We start from the raw sequence: 20,415 nt of genomic DNA on the forward strand, positions 1-20,415 counted from the left end.
AACCAGACTTCTGTGTTTACAAGTGATTGTGGTGAGCAGGCACCAGAGGGTCTGAGCCAGAGGTGGTGGAACTGAGTTCCCCCAAGTTCCCCCTGAAAAAAAGCCCTGGATATAGGTATGCAAAAATTGATATTATATTATCCTTATGGTACAGAACACAGTCATAGGAGATCCCCAACCAATAAATCAAGGGGTAGACAACAAAGCAACCAACATTTCAGCAACAGACCCACAGGAAGAAGAAGGGTAAACAAACCCAAACAGATAACAGCAAATGCACATTGTAGACAAAGAACTGATGTTAGATGCTCTAAGGAACCTAAGAACCCCAACTTCTTGGGGAAATGCGTGCACGTAGAGTAAAATGAACTTATTCCCTGAGAGCAGAAGCCCTAAAAAAGACATAATAGCCACCCAGCTGAGTGAAAGAGCAGGGAGGAATCCCAGAGAGGGACCGACTTGTAAGAAACAGAAGGGGGGCCAATTGTCAATGAAATACATGGTAGGCAATCATAGATGACAATCATGTAAGTGTGTAATATGCCATCAAGACAGAACATAGGAAGGGAGAATGATATTCCCTCAGAAGTTGATAAAAGAGCTAGAGGGAAGCGACAAAGACTGGCTTCAAGGATATTTTGTCCCTATGTAGCATAACAAAAGGAAGAGGTCCCTAGGTAGAAGACATGGGGAGCTGAGGCAGAACAGGGGTTAAGAACATTTAATTCAAATGACCCTTATAAGGGAGAAACCATTTGAGTAGGGGGGGGGGGGACTCTGCGTGGGCAAAAGCACCCAAGGCTCCAGAGGGGCCCAATAAGTCACAATGGGGATGAAAAAAAGCAACCTCTTGCAAAAGAGAGTGCACAGTAAGTGTAAAGCCAAGGTGTTAGAGAGAGGCATAACCAAGACCTGCTGGGTACCAAGGGCGAGATGTTTTGAGAATTCAAATGAAAGAAGTTGCTGGATGAGGAATGGGAACAATTTCTATGATGGGGTTCCCTATCATCATACTAAGAGAGAATTACATTACACAACAGATTATAGAGTATGGGTAGTATGGGTAAAAGGTCTATAGAACAGCAAGAAGTAGCCATCTTGCTTTGGTAGACTCAATGAAAAGGAGACCAGCCAGGAGGTGCATGTGCTGAATTTTCTTTGTAATTTCTGTATGGGTAATAGTATGGGGTTTACAGCCACTTTAATATTATTGATTTAATATTAATTAATATATTTTGATTTAAATTGCTTCATCAGTGATTTATGGGGCTTTAAAGAGCCCTTGAGGTATTTTTATAGCCAATGCCTGTTTTTATTGTCCCAGATATATTGAGTGTACTGTTCCAGGTTCTAATCCCAACTTCCTTTTCAGAGTATTTTTACACATATTTATGTTTATGTATTTTTTTTTTTTGTATTCTTCATTCATTAAAGTCCCATTATAATAGGTATTGTTAGGTTTTTATATTTTTATGGGGTTTTGAGCTTTTTATATAGAATTGTATACAAATTTTATACAGTCTTTTAAATGTTAGTCTATTCCATCTATTAGGATTGAGAACCATGTTATTAATGTATGAGGATTTTATTTCAGACATTCCCAGCACAAAGGGAGGTATGCAAATATGGGGCCCCATGACAAACAGCGCAGTGCAGTGGGGCCTCATATTTGTGTTACTTTGGCGCCAAGGGGTTAAGATAGCTAGTTTAGCTGACTGAGGGGAGTGTTGCAATATTGTGGTGAGAGTGTAGGAAAACCAGTCTTCCAATAAAACAGCAAGAAATGCCACGTACACACGATCAGACATTCCGACAACAAAACCATGGATTTTTTTTTCGACAGAATTTTTGGCTCTAACTTGCATGCACACGGTCACACAAATGTTGTCGCCAAGAACGCGGTCACGTACAACACTACGACTAGCTGAGAAAAATTAAGTTCAATGATTGTGACTTCTGTCATTCTAGAAATGTCCACTGGGTCAGTCTGTACTCCAGGGATGTGATACCATCCCTGGCCAGCAGTTGGCACCAGAGGGGTTCTGGCAGAACAACTTTCCCCAGCAGCCAATTAGAGGAGTTTTTCCCTTAAGGGGCATGCTGGGGAGGGGTATATCTGTGACAGGTGTTATGTGCTAAAAAGTCTTTGCGGGGTCCCGGTTCCAGGCGCGGCATCCACCTTCAGGGTGCGCACATCCATGGACCCCGCCAGCGCGGCCCACCAGGCCAGAATTGCATGCTACACAAAACCTCATCCAGAGGTTGGGGGGTCGGCTTGAGGGGAACCCGGAGGCAGGTTGTCCAACAGGGCTTGAACGAACCAATCGGGGATCTGGTGACCAGAATGCTGACAGGTACGCTTTGCTGTCATCTGGTGACCTATGCTAAAACCTACTGGGAGGATTTGCTCCATTCATCTAGCTCACCTAAAGTAATTGGCCTGTGGCAGAGGCCCTAGAGCCAGGTCTGTAAAAGAGATATATTCCTCCCAGCAAATCCAAAGTGACACCTAGGCTGCCAGGTGTTTGATACTACTGAGAGCAGGACTGCTCTCTTCATATCCAGGCCTGATATCGCAAGGTTCTCCCTTTCTCCTCATCAACCTTTTCTTCCCATTTGAAGTTTTTTTTTTTTTTTTTTTTTTTTATGTTTTATTAACTAACATTATCCTTGCTATTTTCGTTTCCGTTCTAACTTCATAATAATATGCATACATTGCAACAGTACAGACACAAAATAAAAATATACATAACATCTTTTCTTCTTAAATCCCTTGAGAAATCTCGCTTTTATTCGGGCTTTATAAATATAATATTGGTGAAAATAAAATAAAACATCAAATAAATCCTTAAATAAATCTGGTGCTTCAGAGCTTGTGTGATCCCGGTTCTGAAAGTTTGGGGTTTCCGGTATAAAATGTTATTAAAATATTACACGTTTATAAACAAGTACAACAAGCCATTGTGAAGACAATGGGACGAAATGGTAACCCAGAGCAACCCACTCTTGTATTTTGGAAAGAAATAAAAACATTTTTTAGATGCTGTGGGTTACATTGCTTCCTTTTTGTTTCTGAACACTAAATAACATCTATAAGTAAATGTTTATGTGCTACAGAGAAGCGGATTGTAAAGCTGGTAGGTCCAATAGGCTGTAGTGCGAATTGTAGACGATAACCGGTTTGTAACAGAATAGTCTGCCCACCACAAGAAGCAACATGCACCAGTTGTAATCTGATAGTAATTGCCAGCATGGATGTTAGCCCTTCTATTCATGTAAATGGGTGCTAAAAATGTTTTCTTAATGCTAATGCTCCCTGAAAGACCAGTTTAGAAATGTCAGGTATTGTCTTAGCACACATTTGGCCTTGTCCTTACTTGCAACACATCGCAGAGCACAGTCACAGGCATTGAACCGTGTTCCATTCAGTTGGCTACAATGGGACAGCCCTGGGCATTGTTCCAAAATGATGGCGTTAAGGCCCTTCTCTCAGCATGCATCACAACGCTGGGTACAGACTCTGTAGACAGCAATGGAATGGTTTTTTTTTTGGATTGTCATGTTTAAGAACGTTGGTGTGAACAAGGAGATTTATTAATCACTATGTGGTCACTGGGAATCTGTCCAGGATGTGACCAGTAATGCCCTGCTTATCAAAGATTTACATTTCTATGATAGAATACAAAAATCATTGGTTGTGGTGAAAATTTTTGAACATTCCGTCCAGATGTTAACTTAAAGGAAAAGTGCTGTGAAAGGAAAATGTGAGCTACCATTGCTGACTTCTTTTACTAGAGGCCTGAGTGTCGTGGCTGATCTCATAGCTTTCGTCGTTTTTCAATCACTGACATCAGGAGTTCTGACTGCACCTGAATGATTGATTTAGCAGGTCAGAGACAGCCAGGCAACAAATATTTTAAAAGGAACTCATCAATTGGAGCCTCCATATGAGTATTCTGGAAGGGATTAATATGGGATCATGGCAGCGAGTTTATCTCCAGTCCTTGAGTTGTGTACAAAGGCCAGGATTATAGGGCAAAAATAGAAGCCTTGGTGAGTGAAGGTACCCTATTCTAAAGGCCCCTTTCACACGAGAGGTCCAATCAGGTCTGCCTGTTAATTTTCCAGGGGGACCCAATCAGACTCTGCATTCTACTCTATGGGCAGTCGGATTTAAGCAAACAAAATGCTACCTCCGATCTGATAAAAACAAATGGAAGGGGATCCATTCTCCTCCATCTGATCGTATAGCCAGTCTGTTTACATTTTACTGCCCAAAAGAGCCGAGCAAGCTGTGTCTGCCCTGCATAAGCGGAGCAAACATGGACCGGTCACCCAGCAGCACCGCTCAGCTCAGCGGGGTATCAGTGAATGGCTCCCCTGCTGATCCAACCTGTGTGAAAGGGGACTCCGTTATGTCCCTTGAGGTTAGGAAAGGACAGCACTACCCCCACTGCTCTATGATGAGCTGGAAACCTTTTCGGTTTTAGCTCTTAAAGTTAAATCCGTGACGGCAGTCATTGAATGCATTTAAAACCCTTAAAATTATAAAACAATTTACATGTTGTAGACCTAAACTCTATGGGGGTGACTAATATCATGCTTTTAGGGCTCACCAGGGCAATAACTATTCAGGAGCCCCTTTCAGGTGGTGGGTAGTTTATAGAGTCCATCAGCCTGGTAGGTATACAGTGAACTGGAAAGGGGGGAGGAAGGCTTCCTCCCTTTTCAGACAATGTGAGTTATGGTTAAATCTCCTATTTCACTAAACCTAAGTGATTATACAGACTGTGCCACCTCCACAACGCAGTAAATTTGCTACTGAACAGCAGTTGCTTCAGATTACTATAAGCGGAAACTGCTGATGTATTTACCAGCATCCATATCCCGTTCTAACAGAACACTGTGCCGTTTCCAGTAATATATTAACTCTTTTGAACGGTTCATTTAGAAACGCTCAACTCACTGTCAAAATAGTCAAAGTTGAGTCAAGCAGCCATAAAAGATCATCATTTCATACAATGATTTGTTCTTCCAATACACCTAGTACGAGGGGTCTTCAAAAAGCTTCTGCACCTGTTTTTATATTTTAATACAAGTGTGGAAACCTTTTGAAAAACCCTCATATAAAGTACCGGAATCTGTCTGTATTCCCCTACATAGAAGAAATCTGACCCGCGAGCCCAATTCAGGCACCACTGCAGTCAGTCTTCACTTGGAGCTTGCCGAGGGAGAGTGACGGCCTCATCAATATGCTGGGGCACCTTCAGCAAGGAGCCGATTGCTCAGTCAGCAGACTATGGCCAGGTTGGTGACCAAGCCCTAATGCCAAAGTGCAGCAGAGGAAAGTGCAGTCATTGACCTGTTTATGTTGTGTTATAGGGATCTCTGTATTACAAGATGGATGAACAGCATTGCAAATATTGTGGCATGTAAAAGTGTTCACATATACAGTATGTTGCTCAGATGAATGTATACGGGTCTATTCCCGGAGTGTAGCTGTAAGGGGAAACTATTCGCTGAACTAAGTCAGCTTTGAATAGACTTACATTTTCAGACATTCTAGATCTTACATAGAATCATCACTGAGTGTGCCACAGGAACCAAGGTTTATCCTATGTCTAGATGATTAATAAAGATGAACCCTAAAAAATGAAATATTTTATTCAGATTGTATAAAGGTGTATCCTGGCGCTTTGCACCATCATTCTTACTATCCTGGGGGCCTTGCCAAGTTTAACTCTTTGTAAACCGTTTTTTTTTTACGTTCAAGAGAAACCTAGAATGGATCACATCACCGATATACATGGCTTTACTTCCAACTATCCAACGTAATCAGGAAAACTAAAATTTCATAAATACTGGACAAAGCCAAGAAAAGCCTACTAAATTGAAGGCGACTTTAAGAGCACACTACAAAAATAAAAGCCACTGTAATGTTTCACGGTCAGGAATGATTTGGAATTGGGTATAGGGATGGGCCTTGCTAAAACAAATATATACATGATGTGTCTAGATTAGACAGATAAGGAATCTTGGGAGCTTAATGAATTCTCCCATCTAGTGATTAGAAAATGTTGGGGCACCAAAAATACAAAATGCTTGGCAGTGTCTAAAATGAGCCCCTGCGATATACGAATCCTTTTTTCAACTGAAATGTCATTTATCACACATGTACAGAAACTTCCTCAGTAAAGACAGGCACATTGATTACAGGGCCAAAGGACAATTGACTTATAATCTGCAATGGATAATCATTGGATTCACTTGGTGCTGGTCTTAGCAAATCTCCTCCTAATTCTCAGTGTCCTTGCAAACCCCTCAGCAGAGCCGTGAAGGCTTAGAGAGAGTTTCTATCAATTGTTAGGATGGACGGAAACCTGTGTACACAACAAATCAGTTGAGCTCAGTGTCCTGTTGTCTGATGATTAAATATATTATTAAAGCGCAACTCCACTTTTATTGAGAAAAAAATCATTCCCCTCTGGGTGATCTATGTACATTGCAAGGATTATAACAACTTTTGTTGAACATTCCTACCTTTTGTTATTCTGAAGAAATCCATTAACGTTTGTCTGTGCCTCTGTACTGAGTGGGTCTAATGGGAGTGGTTTTATAATTAACTGTCAGGTGTGCAGCTGCAGAGCACTAATGAGGAAATCTGCTGGACCTGCATCCCTTTAGACATGCTACTATTGAAAGTATCTCTCCAAAAACTTACATTTTTGTTGCAGGGGATACCTGAAATCTGACTTGTATCTTAGGCAAACTTCTGGGAAAATCGATGAGCCAATCACACAAGCAGGAAATAATGTTTCAGGGGAGTGGTCAGTACATACTCTGTGTACAGAACAACTCCATGTAGCCATTTTGCAATGCATTCTCAGAGTTACAGTGGCATCAGATTAAAAAGGAAAGGTAATTTTTAATAACATTCAATTACAATATTAGTGTCGCAATTATATGTGCTATATTATTTTTTTGTTATTCGCAATTTTTTTCCCCCCACGAGAGTGGAGTTACCCTTCAAATTAATTTATATTTTTCAGTCTGTAATGCCGTTAGGTTGAAACTTTTAAAAGGATGTTGGAGAAAATGACTGTATTGCGACATTTTCTTGGTAGAAATATCGATATCAAACTGTTCATGAGCCATGTACCCTTTCCAATAATTCAACAAAAAATCAGTAAGAACAGAAAATAATGTGAAAGGTTATGAAAACACAATATCAATGTAAAGTAAACCCGTGATTAGGAAGTCCTGTTATAAAACTGCAGCTATAAAATTGGCAGTGTATGCCCTATGCTTGCTCAGCTTCAACTCCAGCATGCCCCGGGAGCGCCTGAACTTGTGCTTTGAATATTATGGAAATATGGACTTTGCTGCAAATCAGAAGTCAGACAACCCACATTACAATATGCATATCTCAGCGGAATGTTCCGACAAGCCTTGTGGAACTTGGGGGGGCCTCTAAACTGCAGCTGAATTTCTATTTCCCTTCTAGGTACCCCCCAAAATGTTGTAGCTTCCAGGGAGTGCAGAAGCTGAAGGTTAAAGCGGGGGTTCACCCAAAAAATATTTCCCCAACACCACATTCAGCGGAGCCGTCAGAATGACATTAGGCTGCTTCCTTCCTCTATCTCACTGCCGTACATACCGGACCCTCACCGCGGCCCCCGGGCATGCAATCTGCAGGACCGGGCGTCCCCAATCGACCGACATCCCTCCGACCGGCGCACGAAAGCGCGCGACGAGTCGCCGAAAGAAGCCGAACGCCGGTGCGCAGGCGCCGTTTAGAGCCGACTCGCAGTCGCCTCCCCCGGCAACCCGCGACACGCTGTACGCGCCGGCCAGAACGATCCCAACCAACCAGGTTCGCCCAGTCCCGCAGACCACACACCCGGAAGCCGCGGGGAAAACACGGCATGTACGGCACCGAAACAAAAAAAAAAAAACAGCCCATGCCATCCTGACAACTCGGATGAATGCAATGTTAAGAAATTTCTCTGGGTGAACCCCCGCTTTAAGTATCGGCATCTTATGGAGTCTGATATACTAAAACTAGAGAGTGCAAAATCCGGTGCAGCCGTGCATGGCAGCCAATCAGCTTCCAACATCAGCTTTCAATCTGGAAGCCGATTAGTTTCCATGCAGAGCTGCACCAGATCCCGCACCCCAGTAAATCAACCTTGATGTGTCCGCTATGGCATTTCTGTGCAGGTTTTCGCAGGATTTCTCAATGACCAGTTTCCCTTTAAACTGTTCTGCAAGGCAAGTTGCAAAACACGCACACTTATATATAAATATATATATATCTTCATTTAAATTTCAACCATTTATAAAGTACAGAAAACAATAGATAAAGGAGCTTTGTGGAGAGATCAACCACAGCCTTTGTCTGGACAACCAATTCAGTGGAGAAATCACATCGCAATAAAACAGTCAGTGGAGCCGGTCCAGTGTAATCAAACACATGAGAGAATGGAAAGATCGATACCTGGTTCTACTTTTCCACTAGAAGGTTCAGCAGGACCTTATACGAGGCACACGTTAGCTGAAACTACGAGGGCCGTTATGGATGGAATTACTTAACCCTAGACCCTATGAACATGGCAAGCGGATTTTTACTGTTTATTCCTAGATGAGGACACAATGTGCTGGCACAACGAAAGGAATAATACACCGAGATAATCTGGCCTAAGCGCCTTCAGCTCTGGACAGTTTCACTGTAACTTCACGTTTTAATGGAACAGAAATCAATGAATGGAACAGATCTGGCGCTTATTAAAAGGCATCAACAAGACCCTTCATTGGAAATAGACACAAAAAGCATTACCCAGCATCCTTTCTTAACTTAAAATTTAGTTTACCCAATGAACATTGCAGACTGGACATAGGCTTTTTTTTTCTGGTTACTGGAGCTTTTGTGGCTTTTTATATGACAGTGATGATTTATAACATGTTGAAGGTATTGTTAGGATTGACACACACGTTACAAACATACTGTAAAATCCCTGTAACATCCTCTAAATGTATCAACAACGATGTAGTGAAGGAGTCTACCTAAAGAATCCATGCATGTACAGCCAGTCAGATAAACTCTCTTGCTACGTTGTTGCTGGTAAATCAAATGGAGATTGTAAAGATTAGAAAGCTGGATGGCAATAGTTAAAATCTCATCAAAATAACACATTTGAGCAATTTTTTTTTTATTCCTTTACTCTGGAAATAAAACAAAAGCTTGTGAGGGATCTCCACAATGTGTGCTATAATCAAGACACTAAAGAAACACTAAAGGCAATTTTTTTTTTTTTTAAATAACAAACATGTTATACCTTTCCACTGTGCAGCTCGTTTTGCACAGAGTGTCCCCTAACCCTGTCTTCTGGGGTCCCTCGGCGGCTGTCTCGGCTCCTCCTCGCAAAAGCTTTCCACCTTCATGCGAGCTCGCATGGTGGAAAGCTTTTGCGTGCGCGCTCCCATGATACAGCGGCGGGCATAGCCGCCGACCGTATCACTCGGCCCCGCCCCCGGCACGCAGCGTCATCGGATGCGATTGACAGCAGCGCCAGCCAATGACTGCACTGCTATCAACCCCTCCAGCCTGGCCAATCAACGGCCAGGCTGGGAACCGAAGAGGATCACGAGGACGCACGCGGGACTTTCGAGGGGTGAGGTAAGTAAAACGGGGGTTCGGGGGGGGGGTCGCTACCGCCGGATGTTTTTTCACCTTAATGCATAGGATGCATCAAAGTGAAAAAACATTTACCTTTACAACCCCTTTAAGAGGGTCACAGACAGATTGAAATTTGACATTTGGTTCAGCGGAAACCAATCAATCAACTTCAATACAACCAGCCTGTCATTTTTTCTCACCTGATCACTGCCAGCAGCTTTAATTGTATCTTGCCGGTGATGAAGGATTTCCACTGGCAGAACACAATATCGCTATGGGAGGGATTCCCCCATCAACACAAAACTGTGCTGATGGGGAAACCGAGCAATTTTCTTTCCAGCAACCTATGGCTGAAGGAAAGAAAACTGCACGATGTATGATGAAATTTGAGTTGTGGGTGGGCCTGTTGGCTATCAGATGAGGTCACTATTCAAGTATTTAAGCAGCAGCGGGTGCAGAGGCTGCTTGAATACAAAGGTTGGCAGTGGAAATTCCTTCCTCTATGGTGGGTGAAAGAATCGCAATGCAGTGTAAATGAAGGAATCGTCTCTGCCAGGTATGGTGGTCATACATATAGGAGAGAAATCTGTGCAATTATGGCTAGTTTTACTAGATTTTATCAGAGACCACAAGACAACTATAATACACAATCTTAACATCTGTCCATAGGAATTATATCCCTTAAGGAATACTATGGCCTTACCATTGTAGATTTTGTACAGATATTGCAAAAAGGCTGTTTGCAGTTAATAATCTTATCAGTGTATGTTAAGATAAAAGCCTGGTTTATATGTTTAGTGTACACAGGAGGCAGCCATATTTGACAATTACATATGCAGCCTCTTTTTGCTACTTAGTAGTGCAGCACAATGGGTGGCGTCTTACTGTTCCTCTGCCTCAATGCAAGTCTACCAGAAAAGCCGAAGATGATGCACTCTGTATGTGGCTGAGATGTTAATGTCAGCGTTTGTCAACCAGGGATCCTGACTGATACATATATAGCTACACGAGGAAGAATCTACCAATCTGTATACAGTACATGGCATGGCAAGTAAGTGAAAATAGGAATCAGATGGTGCTTTAGGTAACAATTTTGATAACTTAAAATATGCAAGTACTGCAAAATACACTATAGTTCCCTTTAAGTGTTCCATAATCTTCCCAAACACACATTTGTCACACACATCAGTCCATCCAAAACCTAGATCTCTGCACCAATGTTCATGCTCACCTTCTCCCACCAAACCAAAAGGCCAGTTGGTGGCTCTGCTCATTAGTACTCAAGAAGAATTAAGATATATGCTTTGAGTGGGCTGCCCCTTTAAATCTCAGCAGCAAAGTCTTAGCTACAGAAAAACCAGTGTGCTACTACATAAGTATAGGCCTGGCACTGCATTGAATCATGTACAGCATCCTGACTGGGAATTTAAGCTATGTCCTTAGCTTGTCTAAGGCTTTATGAACGAAGCTGATAAAGGACATTTTTCAAGAAACAAAAATATAGCAAACACATTGCATTGTGATGACCATTTGTCTTTATAATTTAAACTGTCAAAATAGTCAAATGTAATATCTGCAGAGACTTGGATGGGTTTTGGTTTCATTGGAACAACTGGTCTCCTTGGACTGAATGTTTGGTCCAACAAGGGTACATTTCTCCAAGTACAAAAGAGTCCATATACCAGTCATTTCAAGAAGTCGTGCGCAGTAACAGAAACGTACCACCTTCTCAAAGCAGCAACATCACAAGTGACAGCTCCACCAGGGAAAGTAAATTAAAGAGAACCAAGAAGCACTTTCATTCACAATAGGAGGACAAGAGAAGAAGAGAACGTCATGGCAACTAATTATATTTAAAAATGTAAGGTTGAGAGCCCACTCACATTCCGTGAGTCTGTGCCTGGCAAAAGTGGCAGAACTGTCCTGTGAAATTGTCCGGTGGGCATGAGCAGAGTTTGGCCCCTGTGGTCCCCAAGGTGAGGAAGGATACAGTGCAGGCTGCAGTCTCCAGCACAAGAATATAACAGGATAAAAGACCTTTAAGGTCAGCGGAGTTACGGAAAGTTTGTGAAAGTTCTCACACGCCGAGGAGTGTGGAGGACAAAGAATGCTCTCCGAAGCTCTGCTCCACCTACGCTTCTGGCTCCTACATAAAATAATGCCTGAACACCAATATACAAAATACAGCTCGTTACACGGGGAGCACAGTGCTGGTTCATTCCTTCCATTCTGTACAAAATTCAAGAAATGCACAAGAGCAGGTTAAGAGGCGCTCTGGGTGGCAACATCCAACTACTCTGCTCTCCTCACAATGTCTCTTGCCTAATTTACAGAGAGGAGCAGAGCCGCCCCGTCTTCTCCTGGATGGCAGAAGTGCATGCTCACACATCTGTAGAGTAGTACAGAGTGTTCCTCTTCAACTCAGAGAAGCTGATCGGTGGGTGCTGCAGGTAATAGAGCAGAACCTGTACCTGTGCCATCACGTCATGTGACCAGATATCAGACGCCAGATTCGTGTGCGCTTTACTCTCCACCTCAGATGGTCTCAGTAAGGTTGGCCCAAAGACCGTGGCTAAATTATGGAGTGACATCTTGTTGATTGGTTCTTTCTCTGCGACCCTTTTCAAATGCTGAAGCAGGAAGAGGAAGGTCATGAGGTTGGGGTCGGGCAAGGACCGAAGAAGGTGCATCATGCAATTCTCCTTGGCAGCTGGATCAGACAGAGCAATTCCTTCCATGAAAGCCAAGTACAGTCTGTCTGTAAGGAGTGGTTCAGGGAGCTCACGGAAATACAATTTTAATGTCCCAGCTATGGCATTAATGTCCATGTCACTAAGCATCATCAGGATGTCTTTATTGTTAGCATCAAAAGCAGCTTTCAAGGCCTGAATGTCAGTGGCTACTCCAGATATCCTGTATATCCCGACCTCCTCAATGCCACGCTTTTCGACCTCCTCTATACATTGACGTACTATATATGGCACCTTGGATCGCTCACGCTTTGTCACTACGCTGATTTTAACTCCAAAAACGCCTGTCTGCTTCTTAGAGGGCGTCCTTTTCAAGCTCATATCCCGGCTGCTGAACTTCATAGAAAACTCTACTTTAATCCCATTCATCTCTATGACGTCCACATGCCAGTTCTTGCTTTGCACTGCTTGGGGATCCAGCAGAATCTGTCCTTTGCCCATAATCCTGTCCACAATCTCATTGTTGTCTTTGTTGATCTTACTTTTATCATAGCACTTTTCATAACATAAGATCCGCAGATATTGTGAACCTTCCAGCTCAATTTCAAATTCCTCATTCCACTCAGGCTCAGTAGTGTCACGGAACACTCTGGTTTTAGCTTTGCTGACAAAATAACCAAAGGAATCCACTTCTAATGTGCAGTAGGGATTGGCAGGTTGGCTGAATCCTTTGGCAGTGTGAACAATCACATGCAGGAAACCGTACAGTCCAGGAGATTCATCATCATCTTTATTGCTGATTATTGGCATGTTATGAACTGTTCGCAGCTTAAAGCAGGACCCGGTAAGTACCTGGAGCTCCAAAGTACTAAGTGCAAATGCTTGTAAATCTTTCTTCTGCAGCTTCTGAATAGCTTCTCTCCACTCTGATCGCTCATACTCTGATGACAGCAGGAAGAGGTAGCTCTTGCCATTCTTGTTGTGGATTCTGAAAGGGATGGTAGGAGAGAACAGCAGAAGCCAGGATTCATATTCAAACATCTTTTTCTTCAGCCGCTCAATAGCACGACTTGATCCCTTGTTGGACTTCTTTTCTTTTTGGATCTCACTTTTCAGAACTGAGATCTTTGCTTTCATATCTTCAATCTCATGGTCAGGTGTAGCGTGAAGTTGAGGAATGGGCTCAGACTCCTCCGCAGAGGGGAACACCAGATCCGCCAAAGGAATGTACCACTTGCAGTCATACTGCTGGTGCTTGCCAACAGCTGTCTTCTTGAGCTTGGCACAGAGCAGGAGGTCTGTAAACAAGAAGAGGTGACGCAGCTTGCGGGAATTTTCTGAGAGTTCCACCAAGAAACCATCTTTAATTAGTTGCCGGGTCTCTCCCTTAGGTGTTGTGACAGCAGTTCTCCTGGGATCGATGTCCTCATTGATACTAGAGAGGAAATTCTGGGAGATACGTAGAGCATCTTGTAGCAAGGGATAGTCCGGGTGGTCAGCAGGCGTATGTTTAAGAAGATCATGCAGAACTAAAGTACTCCGGGTCACACGATCTATAGGCTTGTACAGCAGAGCTTCCATGGTAACAGACGTTGGCTGCTCCTTCGAATCCTTTGGTCCTTTCACCTTCAGATCCTCTGAGATTTTATTGAACTGGTTATTACATTGGCCACACTTCTCCGCAGTCTCCAGGGCACACTTGTAGTTGTCAACAAAGGCCTTGTATATTCCCAGCTGACTGACCAGTTTCTGAAAGAGATGCCCGACAGTTGTCTTGTTGTCAAACTCCTGAACACAAGGATAAAGGGTGTCATAAAAGTCCTTATGGATTTCGTAGATATCTTGGACTTTGTAAAAAATGGCATCTATTTGTTGCATGGTTAAAACAGGCTGTGACGTTGTGGCAGTGGCCTTCAGTGGCTTCATGGGCAAAAGCAGAGCTTCCAGTTGGTTTATATAGATCTCCTCACTTGCCAGAACACCAGACAAGACAAGTTTTCTCATTAACAGCCCTTTATCCGACTCGCTTTCTCCCTCTGGAAGTAATCCCTCAGTTGGAGTGGGTGAGACCCCATCGACGCTGTCTTGACTCCTGGCACTGAGTTGTGGAGACATGGTGGGAGATTCATCGATGTAGGGCATGGTCTCCGAGCCCTCGCGGGAGCTCTTTTGCTCCTCATTCCCCTCAGCATCGTAATGGTCAGTTCCGTAGTTGAAATCTATGGAGTCGTCATCGTCCCGGTCGGAGCTCAGGTATCCGTTGCTGTTCCTCTCCGGTGAGCTGTGTCCGGGGGATTCCCGGTACAGTCCCCCTAATCCTCTCCGGCGGAGGTGTCCCGGGGGGGTGCCGTCTTCCAGGCCGGTGATGAGGTTGCTGAGGACGAATCTCTCGGTGTCGGGGTGGAGGAAGTCCCGGTCCGGGATGGGGGTCTCTCGGACGGTCACCCTCTTAGGAGGGGGTGGTGGGGGCACCTTGGACCTCTGGCGGGGGACGGGTTTGGCTCCGGCCCGGCTCAGGGCGCTCTCCAGGTAAAACACTTTGAACTTCTCCTCGGCCAGAACTTGTTGCAGCTTCTTCAGCTTCTCCCGGCACCGCTCCAGCTCAAGCCGCATATCATCCACCGAGCTCAGCTCCATCACTGGAGCCTCCTCCCCCGGGAACTCCGCCCGCCAATGTGCCGCGAACTCCTCCGGGTCCCACATGTCTGTCTACCGGGATCACAGAGCACCGAGCGCGGCGACCACCATCCCTCACACAGCCGCACAAACTTTCCTCTTCCCATTTGAAGTTGATGTTGGCCGAGTTGGCCAGGAAATAAAGCATTGGAAAACCCTTTATTCACTGTCTGGACCTTCGCTCACTGCTTTGTTCTCCAACTACACCCATACGCCACATTAAGGTAACTCAATATGCCGATCCCAATAACAAATCAGCGGCTCCTTCGGGGGTAGCGCTACATATATATATATATATATATATATATATATAAAAAATCTCCAAATCACCAGGGGGGCCGTACTAAACTGGAACGCGGGCCGCATTTGGCTTGCAGGCCGGACTTTGGACATGCCTGAGCTAATCACTTTGCACCAACAAACTTTCCTTTTTCTTTAAATAAGACCTCTGACGGCTAATACAAGTACTTCCTGAAAGTTATATTCAGAAAAACAGAGTGAATTAGCACTGAGATCCCACAGCTACATTCTGTAATTGTACAGAGAGTTTGTGTATCCATATCTTTATACACATAGATGACATAGCTTCAGCATTAAGGGAAAACTAATCTAAGCTGCAGCGTTAGATCTGCAAATTAAGCCTTACTTTCTAATTATTTTGAAGAGATGATCCATCAATTTGAATGTTTTTTTTTTACAGGCACTAAATTTACTTATAAATGAAATTAGAAACGTAGAACAGATGTTTATAAAACTGCCAGCAACATATGTTGCATAATGAAATCATTAGGCTGACATTTTGACTGGCAGTCAGTCACTTTGACGATTTTATTATTTTAAACTTTCTCAAGATTTTCTGCAAAAGTGTTTTGTGATCTTCCTGCTCAATAAATATCATAAAGAGCTATTCATTTGAATTTCTGGATACAGATCCAACACTGAACAAACTGTACTGCTGAAGAATGTATTTTGTGAACGCTGTCACTTTTGTATCATAAGTAGAATTATGCAAACCTACCTACATGATCTTACTGTTCTCAAATTATTGTTCCCACTGTTTATGTCACAAATGGGTGTATATGCCTAAGCTTGCATGTTTAACAAAATGTAAAAAGTAGGAGAGAACACTGTGGGAAGACAGCTCCATTGTTGTCTTACTTCTGGGAAAATGAATAATGATCGGTACACCTGGTTACTTTCATAAATCCTCTAAGCCCAAGATTTTTCCCAGCAAGCTAAGGAAACTTTCCTAGAAAAAAATCTGCCACTGCAGACTTTTCAATTGTAAAATTGCTACTTGCTTGAATATCATGCTAGCTCTCCTAACCAATTGACCTCCAGAATATTTACCCCCTTCATAACCAGGCAATTTAATTTTTTTTTGCGATATGGCACTGCCTTACTTTAACTGACAATTGTGTGGTTGTGCATTTGCTGTACCCAAATAAAATATATGTCCTTTTTTATCCACAAATTAGAGTTCATTAGTGTCTTATAGTGAGACTGTGATATTGCAGCAGACATTTGGACACTAACTGACACTTCTGACACTTTTTGGGGACCAGTGACACTAATACAGTGATCAGTGCTATAAAATATGCAGAGTCACTGTACTAATGACATGTCATTGGCATGTCTGCGAAGGTGTTAACATCAATGGCGATCAAAGGGTTAACTGTGTGCCTAACCAGTGTTTTACTACACTTTGGGAGAGTTTTTACTAGGGGAAGATGTGGAATTTGTTCCCGCCAACATGCTTCCTCTGTGTATTATCACAGTGGGAGCGAGCTGCTGGCGGGGAGCATGCGCGCCTCCTACCCAGAAGAGTCGGATCACATATATATACATGATCCGGCATAGAACTGCTGTCCTGTAGCAGTAAAACTAAGTGGTTAAAGAGGCCCTTGCACCAGACCATTCTTTTTAAATACAATATGCAAATAATATTATATGTGCCTTAACATGCCTAAAACATATCTATTGGGTTTATCCCCTACTAAGTTCTCTAAAACTAAGTGACTGCTGTCACATAGTTTCATGGTAGCACTTAAATGGAAACAACATTCCAACACTCTCTGACAGAGCTTCATGCTAGGATCCGAGAAATCCAAAGGATGAAAAACTTAACAGCCAATCTTCAATGACTCTCTTGACAAACATACTGTAATAAAGTATAGGAGCTGTGACATATCATGGAATATCCTCCTTGACTATGGATAGTAACAGGGGCTTCTCTTTATGCCCCAGGATTGGATGGTGGACTTGCGGATCCCAACAGATCCCAGGGGCCATTGGATACTCTCCTACTTCCTGTTTTCTTCTCTTCTTCTCTTCCTCCTTTTTTCCCCCTGAATTCACTCTCACTTCAACTAACCTCCCAATACAATTTTGTTCTCTAGCCGACATTTATATGCTCGCTGTCCTGTCAGCGCCCTGGCTAGGTCTACAACTCAACTCCAAATTTCACTGAATCACTTGTCTCTGTACATATACATGATATGTTACTATTTGTTGTTGACTGATCACTATGACTTACTCTTTCCTAAGGAAGCATTGTAGAACTGTATTTATTGTCATTTTCTCTTTATATGAACTGAAAATGTTCCTAAATAAATAAAAAAGATTGTATGTGCATTCAGCATATTTTTGGCATGTTATTTAGTTGTAAACGTCATCCAAAACTCCTGAGAGTGGTGCCATCTAGTTTGGGAAGTCCCAGCAGACTCAAAGCTGTCACTCACATGATACTCGACAGCAGGGAAATGCAATTAGCGGACCTCCAGCTGTTGCAGAAATACAAGTCCCATGAGGGATAGTAAGAGTAAGAGTCATGATGGGACTTGTAGGTGAAGGGGCAGTCAGATGGGTTGGGCCAGCACCGATTTTAATTAGACACTTTCAAAAGAGGAGAAAGCTATGACATGCATGAAAGGAGGGGACTGTGACAAGGAACTGACACTTTCTGGAGTATCAATTCCCGAATCCCAAGGAAGTACAGAGGCACATTACAAATTAATACAAAATAATTTATGGGAAGGAAAACACTCTAAGCAAGAATTTATTATACTTGATTTCATTGTGCTTTTAATTGAAATTTTAAAGTTAGTTAAAGGGTCTTTTTAATTCAGTAGTTAAAATCAATAACATTTCCGATTTTCCTGATATGCATATTTCCTCCAGGTCAGTGAATCAGAAAGTACTGAAGAGGATAATCATAAAAGGCAACTCACACTTTCAGAATCAAACAGCACTAGCAACGCCAATATTTCTCTTAGAAAAGGTTAAAATAAATAGGACAACCAAGCAGCAGGTATTAAAACAATGGCCCAGATTCACATACATCGGCGCATATTTATGCCGGCGTAGCGTATCTTTTTTAGGCTACGCCGGCGTAGCGCAGAGCGGCAAGCACAGTATTCACAAAGCACTCGCTCCCACTCGCTGTTAAAGATACGCTGGGTTTCCTCGGCGTAAGCCAGCGTAGGTGGAAGTGGGCGTGAGCCATGCTAATGAGGCGTGACCCCATGCTAATGATGGGCCGAGTGACAGACAAGTACTTAAAATGAAACTACTCCCTAAGATACGACGGATCACTGCCTACGACGTGAACGTAACCTACGCCCAGCCCTATTCACGTACTACTACGTAAACGACGTAAAATACGAGGGCTGTTCCCTGGTCCATATCTTTGCATGAGTTGTGCCTCATAGATGGCGAATAACTTTACGTCGGACGTAAACCGCGTATATTATGCGCCGGGCGCAACTACATTCGTGAATCGACATATCTCCCTCATTTGTATATTTGCAATGAGGCGGCCAGCGTAAATATGCGCCCACGATACGCCGGCGTAGGAAAGTTACGTCGGTCGGAGAAAGCCTTTTTTCAGGCGTATCTAGTTCTGTGGGCATGGCGCATAGATATGACGACGCAAATTTACACTTACGCGGCGTATCTCGTGATACGTCGGTGTAAGTGCTTTGTGAATCCGGGCCAATGTCTTCAAGAGATAGGGATATCCGTTCCTCATATGGCTAGCATTTAAGGGGCCTCTTAGGCATAGTCTAGCCTCCTATTTAATTCTTAAGCTACCCTAACCAATATTCTTGTATCTCCAATGTTTTTTGTTCCCTTTTTTTTCCTTTCTTTTTATTTTTACCTGTTCTTCCGTTTATATTCGCTTATTGGTTGTTGGTTATCCTTTCTTTTTTGCTATATCTCTCTGTGAGGTATCTTGATTACACTAAGATGTATTGTGATTTATTGTCTTTATATTATTTCTTATTTTTTGAAAATAAAATACTTTGAAAGTAAAACAATGTTTTCTCTTGTCTGATCTTCCTTTTACTCTGCCCCTCCCATGTAGGTTTCCTCGTCCCTTGATGGACCATCTTTTTGTCATTTTGTCCTTTGTGCAATTGCAAAGGCAATATGTCTGTCCATACAGGTTAACTTTTAACATTTGAACTTTTATTGCAGAAAAAGTAGTCAAATGACAGTCAGATGACCACATGAAGGAGCTACGTAGGACCAGTTAGTGATTACTCATGTGTGATAATTATTACCGATTTCTAAAGAAAAGAATGGTTTTCCACTAATCATAAGGGATCCTTTGACAGGATGGAAAGAATGCATACAGCTCAAAGGCTTATGTGGAGTAAATTATCTCTACTTATTTTAAATTGATTTTTATTCTGCAGTTAATGCATCCCCTAAGAGAGGACTGAAAACATTTCAGGTGTAGATAGTCATGATCTGTTGACTTTTGCTGGTTATTGCTGGTAAAATAGTTTCCAGAGATGAACAGGGAAAAAAACAGGTCACAGAGTCATGACTTTGTAACCTTTTTCAGTAACAGGAAACAGGAAACTTACAAATGGCCGCAATTTGACAGGGAGGAGGTTGTGTGGTTGATGGGGATACTGCGTGGGTGAATATAAACTAGATAGCAATACATGAATGGCAAACGCAAAATATGCTTAATTGACTGAGCAATAATGGTCATTAATTTAAATAAAGATTGTTATTCTCAGCAGTGAAAGCCAATGGGGTCTGAAAATATTGGTCTCTATAGCAAATAATACATGCTGTAGAATCTAATGAATTGAACCTAATGTTTTGTAGAACTTATAAAAGGCAAGCCATACGTTTTCCCACGTATTTATATTTTGAGATACCTTGGCATTTTACTGTTAGTTAAAAGACTTACATGTAGGAAAAAAAAAATTGTACTCATATATCTGACCTTTCCAAGTAAAATGTAACTTATATTGTTCATTTTGTCCTAAAGTGCACCTGTCCAAACATAGGTACATTGACTGTTTACAGAGATATAAAACAAGCCATACCTGACATCTCTAATGCCGCGTACAC

The 20,415-nt window shown here is 42.6% G+C and overlaps 2 protein-coding genes across 3 annotated transcripts in view; both read right to left on the bottom strand.

Annotated features, from left to right (window-relative positions):
* Positions 1-20,415, bottom strand: part of SYNDIG1 (synapse differentiation inducing 1) — a 443,483-nt gene that overhangs the window by 147,402 nt on the left and 275,666 nt on the right. The gene's annotated exons all lie outside the window — the stretch shown is intronic.
* Positions 11,189-15,136, bottom strand: LOC120937618 (active breakpoint cluster region-related protein-like). Its single transcript, XM_040350994.1, has one exon. The coding sequence runs from the start codon at positions 15,067-15,069 to the stop codon at positions 12,058-12,060; it is 3,012 nt and encodes a 1,003-aa protein (XP_040206928.1). The 5' UTR covers positions 15,070-15,136; the 3' UTR covers positions 11,189-12,057.

Source organism: Rana temporaria, chromosome 4 (genome assembly GCF_905171775.1).
Source record: "Rana temporaria chromosome 4, aRanTem1.1, whole genome shotgun sequence".
Classification (NCBI taxonomy): Eukaryota; Metazoa; Chordata; class Amphibia; order Anura; family Ranidae; genus Rana; species Rana temporaria.

Coding starts and splice junctions, on each gene's coding strand:
- LOC120937618 (XM_040350994.1), bottom strand. CDS start 15,069: ATGTGGGACCCGGAGGAGTTCGCGGCACATTGGCGGGCGGAGTTCCCG.